Raw genomic sequence first — 22,500 nt, forward strand, 5'->3', positions numbered from 1 at the left:
GCATGAACGGTACATTTCAAAACAAAATTAGTGTTATAGGTTGTGTTTGTAGTTTGTAGACAGCGACAACCTGCTGACCAATCCTCGTGTGCTCAACCTTCTCATCGCTGAGAACCTGACCCTGGTGGCCCCCATGATGGAGTCCCGCTCCCTGTACTCCAACTTCTGGTGTGGCATGACCCCCCAGGTACATCACTCAGCATCCCACGGAAAGTGCTCCTTTTCTTTTATGACCTCATGCCAAAAACATGCCGTCTTTTAAGGGTTACTACAAGCGAACTCCAGACTACCAGCCAATCAGGGAGTGGAAGCGTCAGGGCTGCTTCCCGGTTCCCATGGTGCACAGCACCTTCCTACTGGACCTGCGTCGCCAGGCCAGCCGGGATCTGACCTTCTACCCTCCTCACCCGGACTACAGCTGGTCCTTTGATGACATCATGGTGTTTGCATTCTCCGCACGTCAAGCGGGTCAGTTCCAAGCTAACGGCAAACTAGCAGATTTGGAGCAAGGCTGCAAACGCATTTAGCGTCAGGCTATGGTCAACAGGGAGCTGCTTTTATTTACTCACTTATTGTATGCTCGGCAACAGTCGGGACTTTATACGATGAAAGAAAGCAGAAGCATGTGCATATGGTGTGTGGTTGCTGATCGGAGCGCATGCCAGTTCACAGACTTGACAAGAATGTGTTGCTTGGGGTACAGGGGGAAGAGGCTCACAGGTTTAACAAACCCTGCTGGTTGCTGGATGAATAGCTTAGGGCCGCCACATCATTATGTAGAAGTGTCTCAGCAGGCAAAAGGCCTTAAAGGGGAACATTATCACAATTTCAGAATGGTTAAAACCATTAAAAATCAGTTCCCAGTGGCTTATTATATTTTTCTAAGTTTTTTTCAAAATTTTACCCATCACGCAATATCCCTAAAAAAAGATTCAAAGTGCCTGATTTTAACCACCCGTCCATTTTCCTGTGACGTCACATAGTGAAGCCAACACAAACAAACATGGCGGAAAGAACAGCAAGATATAGCGACAATAGCTCGGATTCAGACTCGGATTTCAGCGGCTTAAGCGATTCAACAGATTACGAATGTATTGAAACGGATGGTTGTAGTGTGGAGGCAGGTAGCGAAAACGAAATTGAAGAAGAAACTGAAGCTATTGAGCCATATCGGTTTGAACCGTATGCAAGCGAAACCGACGAAAACGGCACGACAGCCAGCGACACGGGAGAAAGCGAGGACGAATTCAGCGATCGCCTTCCAACCAACGATTGGTATGTGTTTGTTTGGCATTAAAGGAAACTAAAAACTATGAACTAGGTTTACAGCATATGAAATACATTTGGCAACAACATGCACTTTGAGAGTGCACACAGCCCAATTTTCATCAATTCATATATTCTGTAGACATACCCTCATGTCAGCAGCCAGGGAAGCTAGGGTCGATATTCTTCTCTTGATCATCTTCGGGACGGTGTGAGCCAAGACATCCAGGGGGTTTAGCTCGCTCGTCTGCGGGAACAAACTGCCGCCATTGCTTGCCGTGCTACCGAGGTCCTTTGTCCCTGAATTGCTCACCCACTCCGGCAGATTCAATGGGGGTCTGGCGGCAGATTTCTTTGACTTTATCGTTGGAAATGCATCTGCTTTGAGTGTCGCAGGATATCCACACATTCTTGCCATCTCTGTCGTAGCATAGCTTTCGTCGGTAAAGTGTGCGGAACAAATGTCCAATTTCTTGCCACTTTCGCATCTTTGGGCCACTTGTGCAACTTGAATCCGTCCCTGTTCGTGTTGTTACACCCTCCGACAACACACCGACGAGGCATGATGTCTCCAAGGTACGGAAAACAGTCGAAAAAACGGAAAATAACAGACCTGATTTGACTTGGTGTTTGAGAAAATGGCGGATTGCTTCCCGATGCGACGTCACATTGTGACGTCATCGCTCCGAGAGCGAATATTAGAAAGGCGTTTAATTCGCCAAAATTCACCCATTTAGAGTTCGGAAATCCGTTAAAAAAAAAAAAGGTCTTTTTTCTGCAACATCAAGGTATATATTGACGCTTACATAGGTCTGGTGATAATGTTCCCCTTTAAAACAACGTTGGAAACCTGTTGTATTAGGTCCTGACGTTGAACAACTCAAACAAAACGTTGAAACAACATGCTTTTTGACGACGTTTAATCAATGTTGGGTTCTGACGTTGATTTTTGACCATTGAATTTTGGTCATTTCCCAACCAATATTCTACAACACAAATACAACGTTGAAACAACATGCTTTTTGACGTTTATTCAATGTCATGTTGTGACGTTGATTTGACCATTGAAATATGGTCATTTCCCAACCAATAACGTGGATCCAACGTTAGATACCTGCTTGCTTTTTGAACCACCGCAAAAATTGCTTAGGGCCGCCACACCATTTTGCAGAAGTGTCCCAGCAGGTACAAAACATTAAAACAACGTTGAGATCTTGTTGAATTAGGTCCTGACGTTGAACAACTCAAACAAAACGTTGAAACAACATGCTTTTTTGACGACGTTTAATCAATGTTGGGTTCTCACGTTGATTTGACCATTGAATTTTGGTAATTTCCCAACCAATATTCTACAACACAAATACAACGTTGAAACAACATGCTTTTTGACGTTTATTCAATGTCATGTTGTGACGTTGATTTGACCATTGAAATGTGGTCATTTCCCAACCAACAACGTGGATCCAACGTTAGATACCTGCTTGCTTCTTGAACCACCACAAAAATCACTTAGAGCCGCCACACCATTATGCAGACGTGTCCCAGCAGGCAAAATACATTAAAACAACGTTGAAAATCTGTTGATTAGGTCGTGACGTTGAGCAACTCAAACATAACGTTGAAACAACATGCTTTTTGACGACGTTTAATCAATGTTGGGTTCTGACGTTGATTTGACCATTAAAGTTTGGTCATTTCCCAACCAATATTCTACAACACAAATACAACGTTGAAACAACATGCTTTTTGACGTTTATTCAATGTTATGTTGTGACGTTGATTTGACCATTGAAATGTGGTAATTTCCCAACCAACTACGTGGATCCAACGTTATATACCTGCTTACTTCTTGAACCACCACAAAAATTGCTTAGGGCCAACACATCATTATGCAGAAGTGTCCCAGCAGGCAAACGACATTAAAACAACGTTGAAAACCTGTTGAATTAGGTCCTGACGTTGAACAACTCAAACAAAACGTTGAAACAACATGCTTTTTGACGACGTTTAATCAATGTTGGGTTCTGACGTTGATTTTTGACCATTGAATTTTGGTCATTTCCCAACCAATATTCTACAACACAAATACAACGTTGAAACAACATGCTTTTTGACGTTTATTCAATGTCATGTTGTGACGTTGATTTGACCATTGAAATGTGGTCATTTCCCAACCAACAACGTGGATCCAACGTTAGATACCTGCTTGCTTTTTGAACCACCGCAAAAATTGCTTAGGGCCACCACACCATTTTGCAGAAGTGTCCCAGCAGGCACAAAACATTAAAACAACGTTGAGATCTTGTTGAATTAGGTCCTGACGTTGAGCAACTCAAACATAACATTGAAACAACATGCTTTTTGACAACGTTTAATCAATGTTGGGTTCTGACGCTGATTTGACCATTGAATTTTGGTCATTTCCCAACCAATATTCTACAACACAAATACAACGTTGAAACAACATGCTTTTTGACGTTTATTCAATGTCAGGTTGTGACGAGCCGCCACACCATTATGCAGACGTGTCCCAGCAGGCAAAATACATTAAAACAACATTGAAAATCTGTTGAATTAGGTCCTGACGTTGAGCAACTCAAACATAACGTTGAAACAACATGCTTTTTGACGACGTTTAATCAATGTTGGGTTCTGACGTTGATTTGATAATTGAATTTTGGTCATTTCCCAACCAACATTTTACAACACAAATACAATGTTGAAACAACATGCTTTTGGACGTTTATTCAATGTCATGTAGTGACGTTTATTTGTCCATTGAAATGTGGTCATTTCCCGACCAACAACGTGGATCCAACGTTAGATACCTGCTTGCTTCTTGTACCACCACAAAAATCACTTAGAGCCGCCACACCATTATGCAGAAGTGTCCCAGCAGGCTAAAGACGTTAAAACAACGTTGAGAACTTGTTGATTTAGGTCCTGATGTTGAGCAACTCAAACATAACATTGAAGCAACATGCTTTTTGACGACGTTTAATCAATGTTGGGTTCTGACATTGATTTGACCATTGAATTTTGGTCATTTCCCAACCAATATTTTACAACACAAATACAACGTTGAAACAACATGCTTTTTGATGTTTATTCAATGTCACGTTGTGACGTTGATTTGACCATTGAAATGTGGTCATTTCCCAACCAACGTGGATCCAACGTTATATACCTGCTTGCTTCTTGAACCACCACAAAAATTGCTTAGAGCCGCCACACCATTATGCAGACGTGTCCCAGCAGGCAAACGACATTAAAACAACGTTGAAAATCTGTTGAATTAGGTCCTGACGTTGAGCAACTCAAACAAAACGTTGAAACATGCTTTTTGACGACGTTTAATCAATGTTGGGTTCTGACGTTGATTTGACCATTGAATTTTGGTCATTTCCAAACCAATATTCTACAAGACAAATACAACGTTGAAACAACATGCTTTTTGACGTTTATTCAATGTCATGTAGTGACGTTTATTTGTCCATTGAAATGTGGTCATTTCCCGACCAACAACGTGGATCCAACGTTAGATACCTGCTTGCTTTTTGAACCACCACAAAAATTGCTTAGGGCCGCCACACCATTTTGCAGAAGTGTCCCAGCAGGCACAAAACATTAAAACAACGTTGAGATCTTGTTGAATTAGGTCCTGACGTTGAGCAACTCAAACATAACGTTGAAACAACATGCTTTTTGACGACGTTTAATCAATGTTGGGTTCTGACTTTGATTTGACCATTGAATTTTGGTAATTTTCAACCAATATTCTACAACACAAATACAACGTTGAAACAACATGCTTCTTGACGTTTATTCTATGTCATGTTGTCACGTTGATTTGACCATTGAAATATGGTCATTTTCCAACCAACAATGTGGATCCAACGTTCGACATCAACGTTGTCTCAGTTTACAAAAACTATTTTGCAACGTTGTTTAGGAGTCAGTTCTAAAGGACATGTTTAATCATGTTTAATCAACGTTGTGTCAATGGCTTGTGCCTGCTGCGGTATTGCATGCATCGTTGTGTGTTTGAAGGATTCAAGGAGCTTTATTTGTCATGCCCGTACACATTTGCAAAATTTGGACTCAGGTCCCGGCAAGTATTAAGAAAAGCAGTAATAAATAGTAGATAGGCAATAAAGAAAAACAGCTTGTGTAGTTGACTAAACTTGCTTAAATTTAATGCAAATATTCTAATGTCCTTGCTTGAAATTTCTCTTAGAACCAACAGCTTTCCCAATTTTTTTTTATATCATTGTATTTGTATTTTTTTCGTTTCATTTTATTTTATTCATTTAATTCATTTAGAGTGATTTAATTTAAGATAAATGGGTTTGAATTAAATTTGCTTTAACTGTTTGCTTCAACTAATAGTTTCCCATTAAATAGGTGAATCAAATGAAATGGCATGAATGTGAATTATTAACCCTAACACTAAAATAATTTTGTCTAAAAAATACAAATTCTGTACAATAATAATTAGTTAAACTTTAAAAGCTTTTGTTTTTCATATATTTGCATACATTTTGTCAATTACAAGAATTCAGTAAGAAAAACAATCACTGTATAAACATTTATTTTGTTCATTTTAATTTCCTCTCCCAAGTCCAAATGTGTAATGTGTAATGTGTCCTGCAGGTGTGCAGATGTTTGTGTGCAACAGAGAGCACTATGGCTTCCTTCCCGTCCCCCTTAAGGCACAGCAGAATGTGGAGGACGAATATGAGAGCTTCACACACACCATCACAGAGGCCCTGAGTGAGCGCTCACACACACACACACAAGCACACACATGCAGAGATGTACGTATACAGATGCTTTCCAGAAATCTGTCACGCCTCGCTTTGCCTCGTTGGTTCCCCTTGACCTCCACTGGCGTCTCTGATTGCATCCTGTCAGTCCTCCAAACCTTCCATCTTTCTGTCCTTTCTCTTACTTCTTCTCTATTTTCCCTCTTTCTTCATGTTAAATGATCTTGTTTGAACTGTTCCTGCCCACAGTTGACCACAATGTGGACCCTTCTGAGCACCTGTACTTGCCCCCATCGCCACAGGACACCATCGGTTTGAATAATGTGAGTTATCTTAGATCAGTGGTTCTCTGTTATTACCAAGTACCACCTCAGAAAAAACGTACCCTCATAATGACCCGACATCAAAATACAGTAGCATGGTAGGTCTAAATATTCATTAAAAACAAAGCAAAGGTTTTATTTAACAAATATTTTTAATATCTTTGGCAACTGTAACGTTACACACAGTTTGAACAGTAACACTGTGTTTGAATAAAGTAAAATAAAACACTGTACCGAATTTTCAGAACTATAAGGCTCACTTAAAATCCTTTTTTTTCCTCAAAACTCGCCTGTGCACCTTTATAACCCGGTGCGCATAATGTACGGAATAATTCTGGTTTTGCTTACCGCCCTCGAAGCAATTTTATTTGTTACATGGTGTAATAAGTGTGACCAGTAAATGGCAGTCAAACATAAGAGATACGTGTAGACTGAACTATGATGGCAATATGACTCAAGAAAACAACACCAACATGTTATATGTTCCATTGAAAATATAGAACATTACACACGGCGCACAACAATCTGTCAAAATGTTTTAGTACGACTTTGGTAAGCTATGAAGCCACACCGCTTGATGGATTGTCGGCGCATTAAACATACGAGTATTATTATGGTGTGTGTATAAGGTAAGACATATTATCTGGCGTTTTTGTTTCGCAATATTATGCCTTACCTTCTGGTACCTGCTGATCTGTATTTGGGATCTGCATTAATTCTCAAAAATTGTGTGCGTCCGCCTTATGTAGTCCGTGCCATCGTTGATAAGCTTCTTTTTTTTCTCTATCTTCTTGTTATGGGACATTCATCCTCCGCTGTTGCCATTTCTAATATAAAGTAGTGTAAAGTTCTTTCTTATATCTGTCAGTAAACTCGCCATGAAAGCACTAAAACATACCGGTATAGTGAGTTTACATTATTCACCCAAGGAACTTTAGTTATTAAAGAGTTCCGGGTCAGACGGTTTTTCACGGGACACATTGTAAGTGGACCTTGTTGTTCGTTTCCGAATGAGGAGATGCTGCTCCGTTATTGATTGAAGTCAAGTCTGAATGTCATTAAAACAGTTAGCTCCATCTTTTGACACTTCGTCCACTCCCGTCCTTGCACGCTACACCCCTACAACAAAGATGACGGGGAGAAGACGTTGCCAAAGGTGAGCCACGTAAATAAGACCGCCCACAAAGCGCCGCATCCGGAAGCGACTTGAAGATGATCTGTAAAACATCATCTATGCAACATTTTGACCAAGGAACCACCATTACATGTTATGTAGACCACAAGGAAGTGTTTTACTTTTTTTTTTATTATAATAATAGGACTTCTTTAATGCGCCCTATAATCCGGTTGTCTTATATAATAAAAAACATAAAAATTAGACCATTCATCGGCAGTGCGCCTTATTATCCGGTGCGCCATATAGTCCGGAAAATACGGTACTTTAATCAAGTGATTCTTTGGCGTACCACTAGATGGAGCCCGCGTACCACTTGTGGAACATGTACCACAGTTTGAGAATCACTGCCTTAGATTATCGGGACCTCTCTTGGCTAATGAAAGTCATTCTTCATCCTCCGCTTGTCTTATTTGCCTTCCTGTATTGCCTCTTCTATCTTTCCGCCTCATAATGTATGGAATTGTTTTTTTTCCCTAGGTGTTCCTGATAAACCTGAAGCGTCGGCTGGACAGAAGAAGCCGGATGTTGAAAACAATGACCTCACTGGGCCTGCACACCACGCTGACAGACGCAGTGGACGGCAAGTAGGTCAACATCATTCAATCAAACAGTTAACCGGCACGCGTGTATTTAAATGGCATTACTTGAACTGATTAGACAGACAGATGTTTACAATGGACTGACAAACGTTTGCATTATGTTTGTATGTGAATTCAAAGATGATGTGTTTATGTAAGTGGACCGGCAGATGATTAGATTACAGTATGTGTCTTTAAAGTACCAGGAGAGTGGAACATTTTTTTTTTTTAAGTACCAATGATTGTCACACACACACTAGGTGTGGCGAAATTATTCTCTGCATTTGACCCATCACCCTTGATCACCCTCTGGGAGGAGAGGAGAGCAGTGAGCAGCAGCAGTGGCCGCGCCCGGGAATAATTTTTGGTGATTAACCCCCAATTCCAACCCTTGATGCTGAGTGCCAAGCAGGGAGTTAATGGTTCCCATTTTTATAGTCTTTGGTATGACTCGGCCGGGGTTTGAACTCATGACCTACCCAGTGGTTCTTAACCTGGGTTCGATCGAACCCTCGGGGTTCGGTGAGTCGGCCTCAGGGGTTCGGTGGCGGTCAAGCCACACCCGACTCATCGTGTAAATAAAAACTTCTTCCTATCGGCATATTATGGATATGGCAACAGCAGAGGTCACACTGATTTGCAGGTGTGTAATTTGTTGTGAGTTTATGCACTGTGTTGGTTTTGTTATTTGAACAAGGTGATGTTCATGCACGGTTCATTTTGTGCACCAGTAAAAAAATCATATAACTTTGTCTTGAATTTGAAAAAAAAACTATTTTATTTTTCACTAAAGAAGGTTTCGGTGAATGCGCATATGAAACTGGTGGGGTTCGGTACCTCCAACAAGGTTAAGAACCACTGCTCTAACCACTAGGCCACTGAGTAGTTGCCTCTATATTGAAGCTATTATCATATATATCGGATTTATAACACCAAAATACTTACAAAGTTTGCGAGTCAATAGATATCATCAAAATAGTATCAATCTCTCAGACATTCCGTAGTAAGTTTGAGAGATAATGAACAAGCCAGTCACGTGATCAGTGACGTACAAGTGGGAACCACAGATCCTTTCACAACCAACAACAATGCAAATCATGCAATCCGTGGGAGCCAACAACGACGACTTTGGGAAAAATTATCAAAACCTTATATTTTTGAGCCTGAATATAAGGAAGGTAAGCTACAAGTTTTAGAAGCTGTGTGATAAACACTAAGCATTATGTAGCAGTATAGCTATGTGCTAAACAAGAAATACAAACTACATAATAAAACAATCACTTACTGTACAATGCCTGCTCTCACTGGGATGACGACTGATGGGATGTTAATATCTTCCCGTTTAAACGAAGAATTAATCATAATCCACATGAAGGGTTAAAAAGAAAAGTTGCTGTAGACGCTGGACTTCGGTCTTGTCGCATCTTTCTCTCTGTTTCCAGGTATAAGTTGAATGTCACAGATGAACAACTTCTCGGTTTATGGGTTATACTTGTATAGCGCTTTTCTACCTTGAAGGTACTCAAATCGCTTTGACACTATTTCCACATTCACCCATTCACACACACATTCACACACTGATGGCGGGAGCTGCCACGCAAGGCCCTAACCACGACCCATCAGGAGCAAGGGTGAAGTGTCTTGCTCAAGGACACAACGGACGTGACTAGGTTGGGAGAAGCACAGGATCGAACCAAGAACCCTCAGGTTGCTGGCAAGGCCACTCTCCCAACCGCGCCACACTGTCTTCAAGTATAACCGAATACATGTACAAGTATAACACATAACTTCTCGGTTTATGGCTAAAATCTCCTATTATCCAGATGAGAGGCATGATTTATAATCTAGAATAAACTTCCATCAGCTGAGACGCGATCTGCACACCAACAGCAGAACACTGGCCGGCTCATTATAGCAGCATAAGCTCGCTAGCTCTCTGTTATTAATGCGCTGCTAAAAAATACTTTGTCTGTGTTAGCGGTATTTAGACGGTATTTCCACATACTTTGCGTATTGTAAATACAATTGGATATGGTTTAACAGATACACTGAAACACAATTTAGCATATTGTTTTTCTACTCTACTGGTACTTTAAGTGGATATTATTTATATGTGTGTGTGTGTGTGTGTGTGTGTGTGTGTGTGTGTGTGTGTGTGTGTGTGTGTGTGTGTGTGTGTGTGTGTGTGTGTGTGTGTGTGTGTGTGTGTGTGTGTGTGTTGTATTTCTACCCTTCTTGAGACATAAACAAAGCAAAGTAGCTTCCATATGAGGACCGGTGAACAAGTTAGGACCAAAATCATGGTCCCAATACGGAAAACCATTGCATCTAATAGAGAATGTCTCATTTGCACCCCTGGTGGTGAAATTTATCAAAATTAGGGTGGTGCCAGAAATGAGGGATTTTTCAAATTGGCAGTTTTAAAAGTGCTTCCCCTCTGATCAACATATGAAATAACAAGTGTGTGTTAATCCATCCATCCATCCATTTTCTACCGCTTGTCCCTTTTGGGGTGGCAGGGGGGTGCTGGAGCCTATCTCAGCTGCATTCGGGCGGAAGGCGGGGTACACCCTGGACAAGTCGCCACCTCATCACAGGGCCAACACAGATAGACTGACAACATTCACACTCACATTCACACACTAGGGCCAATTTAGTGTTGCCAATCAACCTAGAAATTTAAATGCGCCCCCTTTGGCCAAAATTAATATGAACAATAAAATATGTTTATAGAGCCATACTGTAATAACTTGAAGTAAATAATGAAGATTAAAAACCAATTACAAACAAAAAAAATCAACAAAAAAACAAAACTGAAGGCTTACCTTTTTTTATTTGCATAGTGCGTATATATTATTAATGCTGTAAATACAAATCTAGAAAGGGTGGTCCTAAAGAGGTAGGCAAGAAGGTAACAAATACAAGAATGTGTGTGTGTGTGTGTGTGTGTGTGTGTGTGTGTGTGTGTGTGTGTGTGTGTGTGTGTGTGTGTGTGTGTGTGTGTGTGTGTGTGTGTGTGTGTGTGTGTGTGTGTGATCAGACAAGCTTTTAGCAAAATTGACAAACATGTTTACATTATGACTGTATGTTAAGGGGCAAACCGATGTTAACAGTATCTGTTAATTGACGGACCTGTTTTCATTATGTGTATATGTGAATGGACAAACAGGAGGTTACCATATGTGTGTATGTGAATTGACAGATGGATTTTTACATTAGACTTGTGTATGAACAGTCAGATGCTTACATAACAATAGATGCGTATGTGACCGACAATTGTTTCCATATGTGTACTGTACAGCAGTGGTCCCCAACCTTTTTTGCACCACAGACCGGTTTAATGTAGGCATTATTTTCAGGGACCGGCTTTCCACTTGTGCCAGATAAATACGGCAAGAATAAGTGCATGAAAAATAGAACTCACTATAATGCTGAATTAGTGTTTGTTTGCAATGAGATGCAGATGGAAATCAGCCTTTGCCTACAATCTGTCACTTTTCTGTCTGATGTGTTCATTAATGTGCATTGTATCATGTCACAAAGTTATAACAAATATAACAAAAGGCAACTTCCCATTAGGAGTTTTATTGTACATCTATAATCAAGCTCATTGGTGTGTCTAGTGCAGGGGTCGGCAACCCACGGCTCTGGAGCCGCATGCGGCTCTTTAGCGCCGCCCTAATGGCTCTCTGGAGCTTTTTCAAAAATGTATGAAAAATGGAAAAAGATGAGGGGAAAAAAATATATTTTTTGTTTTAATATGGTTTCTGTAGGAGGACAAACATGACACAAACCTCCCCAATTGTTATGAAGCGCACTGTTTATATTAAACATGCTTCACTGATTCGAGTATTTGGCAAGCGCCGTTTTGTCCTACTAATTTTGGCAGTCCTTGAACTCACCGTAGTTTGTTTACATGTATAACTTTCTCCGACTTTCTGGGACGTGTTTTATGCCACTTCTTTTTCTGTCTCATTTTGTCCACCAAACTTTTAACGTTGTGCATGAATCCACAAGGTGAGTTTTGTTGATGTTATTGACTTGTGTGGAGTGCTAATCAGGCATATTTGGTCAGAGCATGACTGCAAGCTAATCGATGCTAACATGCTATTTAGGCTAGCTATATGTACATATTGCATCATTATGCCTCATTTGTAGCTATATTTGAGCTCATTTAGTTTCCTTTAAGTCATCTTAATTCAATTTATATCTCATGACACACTATCTGTATGTAATATGGCTTTTAATGTTTTGCGGCTCCAGACAGATTTGTTTTTGTATTTTTGGTCCAATATGGCTCTTTCAACATTTTGGGTTGCCGACCCCTGGTCTAGTGCATAGGTGTCAAACTCAAGGCCCGCGGGCCAGATTTGGCCCTCCACATCATTTTATATGGCCTGCAAAAGCCTGGAAATAATATGTTTCAATAAAATACCTTATCTTTTCTTTCTCTACTTTCTTATTTTCTTACTAAATGTATTAGGTTTTTTTTTTCTAGTTTGACAGGGGAAAAATAGTGTCCAATATTGCAAGAAATATTATATTATCTAACTTTGTTGGTCAAAATCCAAATAAATACTTAAATATCTGCTCAACTCATGATTTCGAAGCAAGTTATCCATCAAATTGGACACTATAAAAATGACCAATAGATCCATCCATCCATCAATTTTTCTACCGCTTGTCCCTTTCGGGGTAGCGGGGGGTGCTGGAGCCTATCTCAGCTGCATTCGGGCGGAACACCCTGGACAAGTCGCCACCTCATCACAGGGCCAACACAGATAGACAGACAACATTCACACATTAGGGCCAATTTATACACTTATAGTGATCACAGAGACAGGTTGTTTTTGTGTTACTGTATATATTTGTTTTTCTGAAAAATCCCACTTAATATACTTTGGGTAACAACAGTCAATATTTATTTATTTTATTTTTTTAGGGGGGGTAACAGTCAATATTTATTTATTTATTAGATTTAATTTTTTCTTATAATAGAAGTGAGCTTTTGTTAAACCAAATATTGTGTGTTTTTTCCATATACAACAACCTGTCTGGACTCGATAAGAGAATCGATAAGGAATCGGTCCGATAAGAGGATTCGATAATAGGCTCGAACTCGATAATTTCTTATCAAACATCATCCCTAGGTGGGACAGGCCAAAGTTAAGACGGAGAAAATGCAGTCCTTTATAAATTATTTAATGTTTCTCTCCGGCATACTTGCCAACCTTGAGACCTCCGATTTCGGGAGGTGGGGGGTGGGGGCGTGGTTGGGGGCGTGGTTAAGAGGGGAGGAGTATATTGACAGCTAGAATTGACCAAGTCAAGTATTTCATATATATATATATATATATATATATATATATATATATATATATATATATATATATATATATATATATATATATATCCTGAAAATATGCAAACAAAACTGTGTTTAGATAATTGATACTTCAAACTTGCATAAATATAACATGAATATAACATAACTTGGCTTCTGAGAGCTTCAAAATGTAATAAATAAAATGCTAAAGTTGTTGATAAACAAGCAATTATTTTAATAATTAAATATGGTCATTTTAAATGAATTATTATGATAATTTAAAATTAATTATTTCAAATATGTTTATTTTAATGTACCGGTATAATTCTATGGCTGGAGTCAGAAAAAATACAAATAAAAATACAATTAATTTTGATGTTTTTAGCAAAATATAGTAAACATTTATTTTTATTTTTTTTTAATGAATAAATATATTTATTTTTAGGTAAGATAAACATAATAATACAATGTATCTCTAGTCTGGATGATTTAGTTCTTGTCACCCTGTTGTCCTCCCATCGTGAAAAAAGACTGTCCTCACTCAGGTCCGCATGGAGCTGGAGGGGGCGTGGCCTCCAGCTCCGGCTGAAAATCGGGAGATTTTCGGGAGAATATTTGTCCCGGGAGGTTTTCGGGTGAGGTGCTGAATTTCGGGAGTCTCCCGGAAAATTCGGGAGGGTTGGCAAGTATGCTCTCCGGCCCTGTAGCAAATGCGTCATGGACTGGTACCGGTTTCCCGGACCGGTGGTTGGGGACCACTGCTGTACATAATGCGAATGGACAGACAGATGCGTAATGGCACAAACAAATGATGTGGATTGAACCATAACAATGTTCAGCAATTGAAATTGTTTGTCTTATCTCACTTTCTTATCCAAGCCTCAGGTTAGACTTCCACTTCACTGTGCTCAGTCTAATCCTGCTGAGAAAGTCCTAATGCCTCTCCTCCCACCTGGCAGCCTTTCATAGCCACACGCTGGAACTTGCTGTAGCTTTTTGACTTCTTCTTCTCTCCCTCTCTCAGAGCCCTGAACACGTCCCAGCTGCAGGCCCTAGGAATAGAAATGATGCCGGACTACAAGGACCCATACTCAGGCCGGGTCCTGACCAGAGGCGAGATCGGCTGCTTCCTCAGCCATCACTCCATCTGGAGACAGGTGAATGTATCGGCCCACCTCGAAGCCACAACCTGTCAAAGCATGTTGGTCGTTCGGAGCATTAAACACGGCTTTTGCGTGTCTTGTCAAGATGAGGCAAAAACTGGGTGGTGTTTTGTTATTTTGGGTTGCACAGGTGGTGGAGCGCGGCCTACAGAAAGTTCTTGTTTTAGAGGACGACGTGAGGTTTGAACCTCGGTTCAAGCGACGGCTACAGGCTATCATGGACGACGTAGACAAAGCCCAGCTGGACTGGGACCTCATGTAAGAACTTCTTTGGCTTGGTTTTGTCGCGTTTCAGCATGATGTGGTGTTTGCGTTTCCAAGGTTGCAGAGGACAGACGGTAGCTTGCATTTAAGAATGAAATATTTAATCCAATAACAAGGCATAAAAAACACAAGCGCACGTTAAACCTAGCATGGTATGAGCAAAAACATAAACTGCAAACCGTAGCGTGACGCCAGCAGTCAAAGCCTCATAGTATCATAGAGCGAACTAACTCAACATCCATCCATCCATCCATTTTCTACCGCTTATTCCCTTTTGGGGTTGCGGGGGGCGCTGGAGCCTATCTCAGCTACAATCGGGCGGAAGGCGGGGTACACCCTGGACAAGTCGCCACCTCATCACATGGCCAACACAGATAGACAGACAACATTCACACTCACATTCACACACTAGGGCCAATTTAGTGTTGCCAATCAACCTATCCCCAGGTGCATGTCTTTGGAGGTGGGAGGAAGCCGGAGTACCCGGAGGGAACCCACGCAGTCACGGGGAGAACATGCAAACTCCACACAGAAAGATCCCGAGCCCGGGATTGAACCCAAGACTACTCAGGACCTTCGTATTGTGAGGCAGATGCACTAACCCCTCTTCCACCATGCTGCCGAACTAACTCAACAGTGGCGAGCAAAAACCCTGCCAGATGGGGCATGATTGGGATTGGCAGCAGGTGTGCCCTAATCACCAAACAGAAGTCGGTGTGTAATGCTCAGCGCTCCTAGCAATAGGAAAGTAAACAACGCAGGGCTACGAGTGCTGGCAACATGCATTAAACTAAGAAGAATAACAGGTCATGACAGGTTTTACGCACATCACAATTATGGCTGCTCTCAGAGGGCTGTTTGTAATTGTGAATATACACTGTATGAATAAAAATAAACGTATGATAGACTTGTTACACAATTTGCATCAGCAACATATAAAATGATGTGGTGGGCCACTTTAAATAAATTAAATCTTGTGGCGGGCAGCTTAAAATTATGTGTAGGGCGACTGGGGCCATTCTGAATGATGTGACCGACCACATAAAGCAGGGGTCCCCAAACTACGGCCCGCCAGCGTCCAAAATCTGGGCCGCGGGAAGTCCCAAGTTAAAAAAAAAAAAAAAATTTAATTTTAATTTTATTTTTTATATTAATTTTTTTTTTAATCTGTCCTTTCTAATCCATTTTCTACCGCTTGTTACTCTCGGTGTCTCCTAGCCACTCAGGCAAAGCATATTGTCTAAAAATGCATGTTCCCATCAATAACATAGACAGTACCGGTGTGTGTGTGTGTGTGTGTGTGTGTGTGTGTGTGTGTGTGTGTGTGTGTGTGTGTGTGTGTGTATATATATATATATATATATATATATACAGCCCAGCCCCCGACCAAATTTATTTAACCCAATGCGGCCCCGAGTCAAAAAGTTTGGGGACCCCTGACATAAAGTATTGCAGATCTGCCCCCTGGACTTGAGTTGGAAACCTGTGTTCTAAAATAATAATATCCAGCCATTACAATCAATATAAGACAAATCTAAATAAAGGATTACTCTTTTTAAAACCTGTTTTTGGACATTTAATACAAAATCGAAGACATTAAAAACAACAAACATTTTTTGCATGTATAAATCTCTGAGACCTGGCTATAAGGCCATCAATCATAGTGCACATGCTTTTCTTTAGCTTTGGTTTGTCAGTTTGTTTTTCTCTAAAGGGAATTTAAATCACTAGTAATAGACCTTAATTTAAGGCACTCTGAATATAAAACATATAATTTAAAAATATATATTTTTATGGAAAAATAGAAGAACAAAAAAATATATATATACAACCTGCCTTTGAAACGTCTAGTAACGTCTTATGCTCGGGTTTATACAGCTTTATTCTTAAGATGTACCTGAAGATAGTGTGTGTGCGTGTGCGTGCATGGGTGTGTCTACGTGTGTGTTTGTGTGTTTTTGCCCCGTTTTAATTGTGAAGTGAATTATATTTATATAGCGCTTTTCTCTAGTGACTCAAAGCGCTTTACATAGTGAAACCCAATATCTAAGTTACATTTAAACCAGTGTGGGTGGCACTGGGAGCAGGTGGGTAAAGTGTCTTGCCCAAGGACACAACGGTAGTGACTAGGATGGCGGAAGGGGGGATCGAACCTGGAACCCTCAAGTTGCTGGCACGGCCACTCTACCAACCGAGCTATAACACTAATAATGATCGTGTTTAATCATCAAACATGCGCAAACATCAAACACATTGTCCAGTCCTATGTTAATAGTGCTGTATTATTTTAAATTTGTCATCCAAAATACAATTATTAAAGTGAAAAATTCCATCTAATTGCATTTATTGCGATTATTTATGAGTTAACTACAGACAAATGCGATTAATCGCGATTGAATATTTTAATCGCTTGACAGCGCTAATTTGAAGGACTCCAATTTAAGGTGCGGTAGTGGTTAAGCTTATTATAAGCGTGTTAAGCTTATTATTATAAAGGCTATCTTATTAAGCTAGCCTTTGAGACTTCTTCACCAACGATCCCTCTAAGGTGCGCACCTGTGCAATTGCGCACTGCTCAAGCGTCCTCTGCGCACGGCAAATCTATGCCACGCACAAAATCAAATAAAAAAATAAGCGCATAACAATTTTCGACACGACACGGACACGACAGAAAACAGTTATCGTCATCATTGTTCAAATATTGTAACGTCTGTCGAGACGCTTTGAGGACATGAATTCTATCCGTCACTTTACTGAGCAAAACTCTTTATTGTCAGCCATAAACACATCACCAAACATTAGTAAAAAAAATATCTCGCAAAAGTGGTCATTTTCTTCAGTACAAACCAACTTTGTTATATCAACAGCAGCCGCTCGCTCTTTCTCACTTGCGCCAACACATGCACATAACGCACTTAGCCAGTGTTGCGTTTACAGCCACACAAAAAGTCGGACAACTCCAACACCACACATAAGTGTAATTCCAGGTCGTTGCACTATGATTTACCAATCAAATGTGTGCTTATTCTAGTGTCATTTATTAGGAATCTTTAATTTATAAATATTAATCATGAAATGCTGTTAGTATATTAAATAAATACTAATAAAAATATATTTTTTACAAACAGGAAGTTGCAGGAATGTACACATGATCCCCTGCTTACATCTCATTGTACAACATGTGAATGTTTTAATGGGAACTAAATGCAATATCTGAAAGGGGTACACATTATTTCCAAAGCAGGACCTCCACCCAGACAAACAATACAAGTACACAGTTCATGAAAAACAATGTTTGTTGTTATTGTCATTGTAAGTGGGCCTAAACACTTATATTAGAAAATAACCTCATGGAAATGACTGCTGTCATTTGGTTATAATAATAAGAGAATGTTGTCTGTCTATCTGTGTTGGCCCTGCGATGAGGTGGGGACTTGTCCAGGGTGTACCCCGCCTTCCGCCCGAATGCAGCTGAGATAGGCTCCAGCACCCCCCGCGACCCCGAAAGGGACAAGCGGTAGAAAATGGATGGATGGATGGAGATTTAACTTGTTATTTAGTCAGGTTTTGGGACAGGTGTGCTGCTGGTGTAGCCACAGTGTGCACGTCTGATGTTGCTCACATGGGCTCCACTGAATGCTCAGGGAGTTTTTGCGTTTGCTCACACACATGAAAATTAGAGGGAACATTGTTCTTCACAGAAAAAAAACATTATTTTATCCAGTATTCTTCGGATGTACCTGACATTTCTTAAAAAGACATAAGAAGACAACATTTTTGCACCAACTGCTTGTTTGCTTGTGTAAACAATCAAATAACAAATGAATATAAGACAACTCAAGTCATTTAAGACTACGGTATGCCCTCTCTTATTGACCACAGGTCTTTGTTTCGCTTGTTTTCTCTGAGAGAACCTCAATCTTTAGTTCTCACCTCAGTGACACGAATATAAGACGACCCCTCTTTTTCAAGACTTCTTTTTGGACAAAAAGTATTTACCATTTTGACACTGCATGCTAGATTGCAAGTACACATCTCTAGGTGACGCTCTGTCTTCGAAATGGTGTCTTATATTTGGGCATATTCAGGCGTACCTAATGTGATGGCCAGTTTGTGGAAATAATGATTGGATCTTCTTCCATCTTCTTCCTCAGCTACGTGGGGCGCAAGCGCATGCAGGTGCAGCAGCCAGAGCGCTCGGTGGACGGTGTCAACAACCTGGTGGTGGCCGACTACTCGTACTGGACGCTGGGCTACGTGCTGTCGCTGCAAGGCGCCAGGAAGCTCCTGGCTGCGGATCCTTTCTCCAAGATGTTGCCGGTTGATGAGTATCTGCCGGTCATGTTCAACAAACACCCCAAGTGAGTTGGTTTTCTTGTTTCAGCAAACAATTAGGACACTACAACTGATATCATGCCTTATACAGCCACTAGGGGGCATCAACTATCGTGGCATCTGGGAATTGCTACGATATGTTATGATGTATTAATAGTGTTTCTTTGCTTTTAAGGACATAATGTAAAAAAAGCTGGTCAAAGATGACTATACAGTATATGACAGGAGCTCTTTGACAAATCTACTGCAAAAAAACTACTCAAAAATATATTTATGGCAAGAGTGCTCTGCTGTTTTTAAGGACTTACTGCAAAAAGAAAAAGTTTTACAAAGATCATATAAACGACATGAGTGCTGCGCTGTCGTTAAGAACAAACATTTGAAAGATCCTCTGTATGACAGGAGTGCTCTGCTATTTTTAATAACTTGTGGCAAAAAAAAAAAACGCTCATCAAAGATCCTCTATTAGACAGGAGTACTCTGCTGTTTTGAATAACGTACAGCAAAAAAAAACACTAGTCAAAGATCCTATGTAACACAAGAGTGCTCTGCTGTTTTTAAGGACGTACTGTAAAAAAAAAAAAAAAAAAGTTTTACAAAGATCATATATATAACATGAGTGCTGCGCTGTCGTTAAGAACAAACTGAAAAAACATTTGAAAGTTCCTTTGTATGACAGGAGTGCTCTGCTAATTTGAATAACTTATGGCAAAAAAAAAAACGCTCATCAAAGATCCTCTATTTGACAGGAGTATTCTGCTGTTTTGAATAACTTACAGCAAAAAAACCACTAGTCAAAGATCCTATGTAACACAAGAGTGCTCTGCTGTTTTTAAAGGCGTACTGCAAAAAAAAAAAAAGTTTTACAAAGATCATATATATTACATGAGTGCTGTGCTGTCGTTAAGAACAAACTGCAAAAACATTTGAAAGATCCTCTGTATGACAGGAGTGCTCTGCTATTTTTAATAACTCATGGCAAAAACAAAAAAAATACAATCTTATCAAAGATCCTCTATTTGACAGGAGTACTCTGCTGTTTTGAATAACGTACAGCAAATAAACACTAGTCAAAGATCCTATGTAACACAAGAGTGCTCTGCTGTTTTTAAGGACCTACTGCAAAAAAAATGTTTTACAAAGATCATATATATGACATGAGTGCTGCGCTGTTGTTAAGAACAAACTGAAAAAACATTTGAAAGTTCCTTTGTATGACAGGAGGGCTCTGCTATTTTTAATAACTTATGGCAAAAAAAATTACAAGCGCTTATCAAAGATCCTCTATTTATTTAATTTTTTTCTTGTGCGGCCCAGTACCAATCGATCCACGGACCGGTACCGGGCCACGGCCCGGTGGTTGGGGACCACTACTCTATATGCCAAAAATGTACTCAAATATCTTCTATATGACAGAAGCGCTTTGCTGTTTTCCGTAATCAGCTGCAAAAATGCTCTTCTAAGATTATATTTACATTACAGGAACATGCTGTTGTTTTTGAGGACCTACAGAAAAAATTGTAGTCGAAGATCCTATATATGACAGGAGCGCTTTGCTGTTTTTCGTAATCAGCTGCAAAAATGCTATTCTAGGATTTTGTTTATAGTACAGGAACATACTGCTGTTTTTGAGGACCTATATCAAAAATGTAGTCAAAGATCCTTTATATGACAGAAGCGCTTTGCTGTTTTTTTGTAATCAACTGCAAAAATGCTATTCTAAGATTCTGTTCATATTACAGGAACATGCTGTTGTTGTTGATGACCTACAGCAAAAATGTAGTCTAAGATCCTGTATATGACAGGAGCGCGTTGCTGTTTTTCGTAATCAGCTGCAAAAATGCTATTCAAGGATTTTGTTTATAGTACAGGAACGTACTGCGGTTTTTGAGGAACCTATATCAAAAATGTAGTCAAAGATCCTCTATATGACCGAAGCGCTTTGCTGTTTTTTGTAAATCAGCTGCAAAAATGCTGTTCTAAGATTCTGTTTATCGTACAGAAACATGCTGCTGGTTTTGAAGACCTACAGCAAAAGTGTAGTCAAAGGTCCTCTATACGACATGAGCTTTGCAGTTTTTCGTAATCTGCTGCAAAAATGCTATTCTAGGATTTTGTTTATAGTACAGGAACGTACTGCTGTTTTTGAGGACCTATATAAAAAATTTAGTCAAAGATCCTTTATATGACAGAAGCACTTTGCTGTTTTTGTAATCAGCTGCAAAAATGCTATTCTAAGATTCTGTTTATCGTGCAGAAACATGCTGCTGTTTTTGAGGATGTACAGCCGCACAAGAAATAAAAAAGAAAAAAGAAAAATATATATATATATATATATTTTTTTTTATATATTTCTGGTTCCTACATTATATATCAATATAGATCAATACAGTCTGCAGGAATACAGTCCGTAAGCACACATGATTGTATTTTTTTATGACAAAAAAACAAAAAAATTAAAAAAAAACGTGCTAGTCTAGGATGTTGTTAATAGTACAGGAACGTACTGCTGTTTTTGAGGACCTGTATCAAAAATGTAGTCAAATATCCTTTATATGACCAAAGCGCTTTGCTGTTTTTCGTAATCCGCTGCAAAAATGCTATTCTAAGACTATGTTCATATTACAGGAACATGCTGTTGTTTTTAAGGACTTACAGCAAAAATTGTAGTCTAAGACCCTGTATATGACAGGAGCGCTTTGCTGTTTTTTGTAATCAGCTGCAAAAATGCTATTCTAAGATTCTGTTTATTGTACAAAAACATGCTGCTGTTTTTGAAAACCTACAGCAAAAATGTAGTCAAGGGTCCTCTATATGACATGAGCTTTGCAGTTTTTCGTAAACTGCTGCAAAAAGGCTATTCTAAGATTTTGTTTATAGTACAGGAACGTACTGCTGTTTTTGAGGACCTACATCAAAAATGTAGTAAAAAATCATTTATATGACAGAAGCGCTTTGCTGTTTTTCGTAATCAGCTGCAAAAATGCTATTCTAAGATTCTGTTTATCGTACGGAAACATGCTGCTGTTTTTGAGGACCTACAGCAAAAATGTAGTCAAAGGTCCTTTATATGACATGAGCTTTGCAGTTTTTTGTAATCTGCTGCAAAAAGGCTATTCTAGGATTGTGTTTATAGTACAGGAACGTACTGCTGTTTTTGAGGACCTACAGCAAAAATGTAGTCAAAGGTCCTCTATATGACGGGGCCGAATGCAAAAATGCTCATCGCAGATCTTTAATGTGGCAGGAGGGTTCACATTTTATATATAAAAATGCAATTATACTTTTAGATTGATGTCCCA

At 39.7% G+C, this 22,500-nt stretch overlaps 1 protein-coding gene across 1 annotated transcript in view; it reads left to right on the forward strand.

The window, feature by feature from the left end:
• The window catches only part of colgalt2b (collagen beta(1-O)galactosyltransferase 2b), a 65,829-nt gene that overhangs the window by 40,278 nt on the left and 3,051 nt on the right, over positions 1 to 22,500 (forward strand). The window contains exons 4-11 of the mRNA XM_061978578.2: positions 53 to 187; positions 264 to 468; positions 5,920 to 6,039; positions 6,282 to 6,355; positions 8,010 to 8,116; positions 14,461 to 14,593; positions 14,730 to 14,857; positions 19,018 to 19,224. Coding sequence (XP_061834562.1) covers positions 53 to 187; positions 264 to 468; positions 5,920 to 6,039; positions 6,282 to 6,355; positions 8,010 to 8,116; positions 14,461 to 14,593; positions 14,730 to 14,857; positions 19,018 to 19,224 — 1,109 coding nt within the window. The remainder of the gene's footprint in view (positions 1 to 52; positions 188 to 263; positions 469 to 5,919; positions 6,040 to 6,281; positions 6,356 to 8,009; positions 8,117 to 14,460; positions 14,594 to 14,729; positions 14,858 to 19,017; positions 19,225 to 22,500) is intronic.

Source organism: Nerophis lumbriciformis, linkage group LG18 (genome assembly GCF_033978685.3).
Source record: "Nerophis lumbriciformis linkage group LG18, RoL_Nlum_v2.1, whole genome shotgun sequence".
NCBI classification, from domain to species: domain Eukaryota; kingdom Metazoa; phylum Chordata; class Actinopteri; order Syngnathiformes; family Syngnathidae; genus Nerophis; species Nerophis lumbriciformis.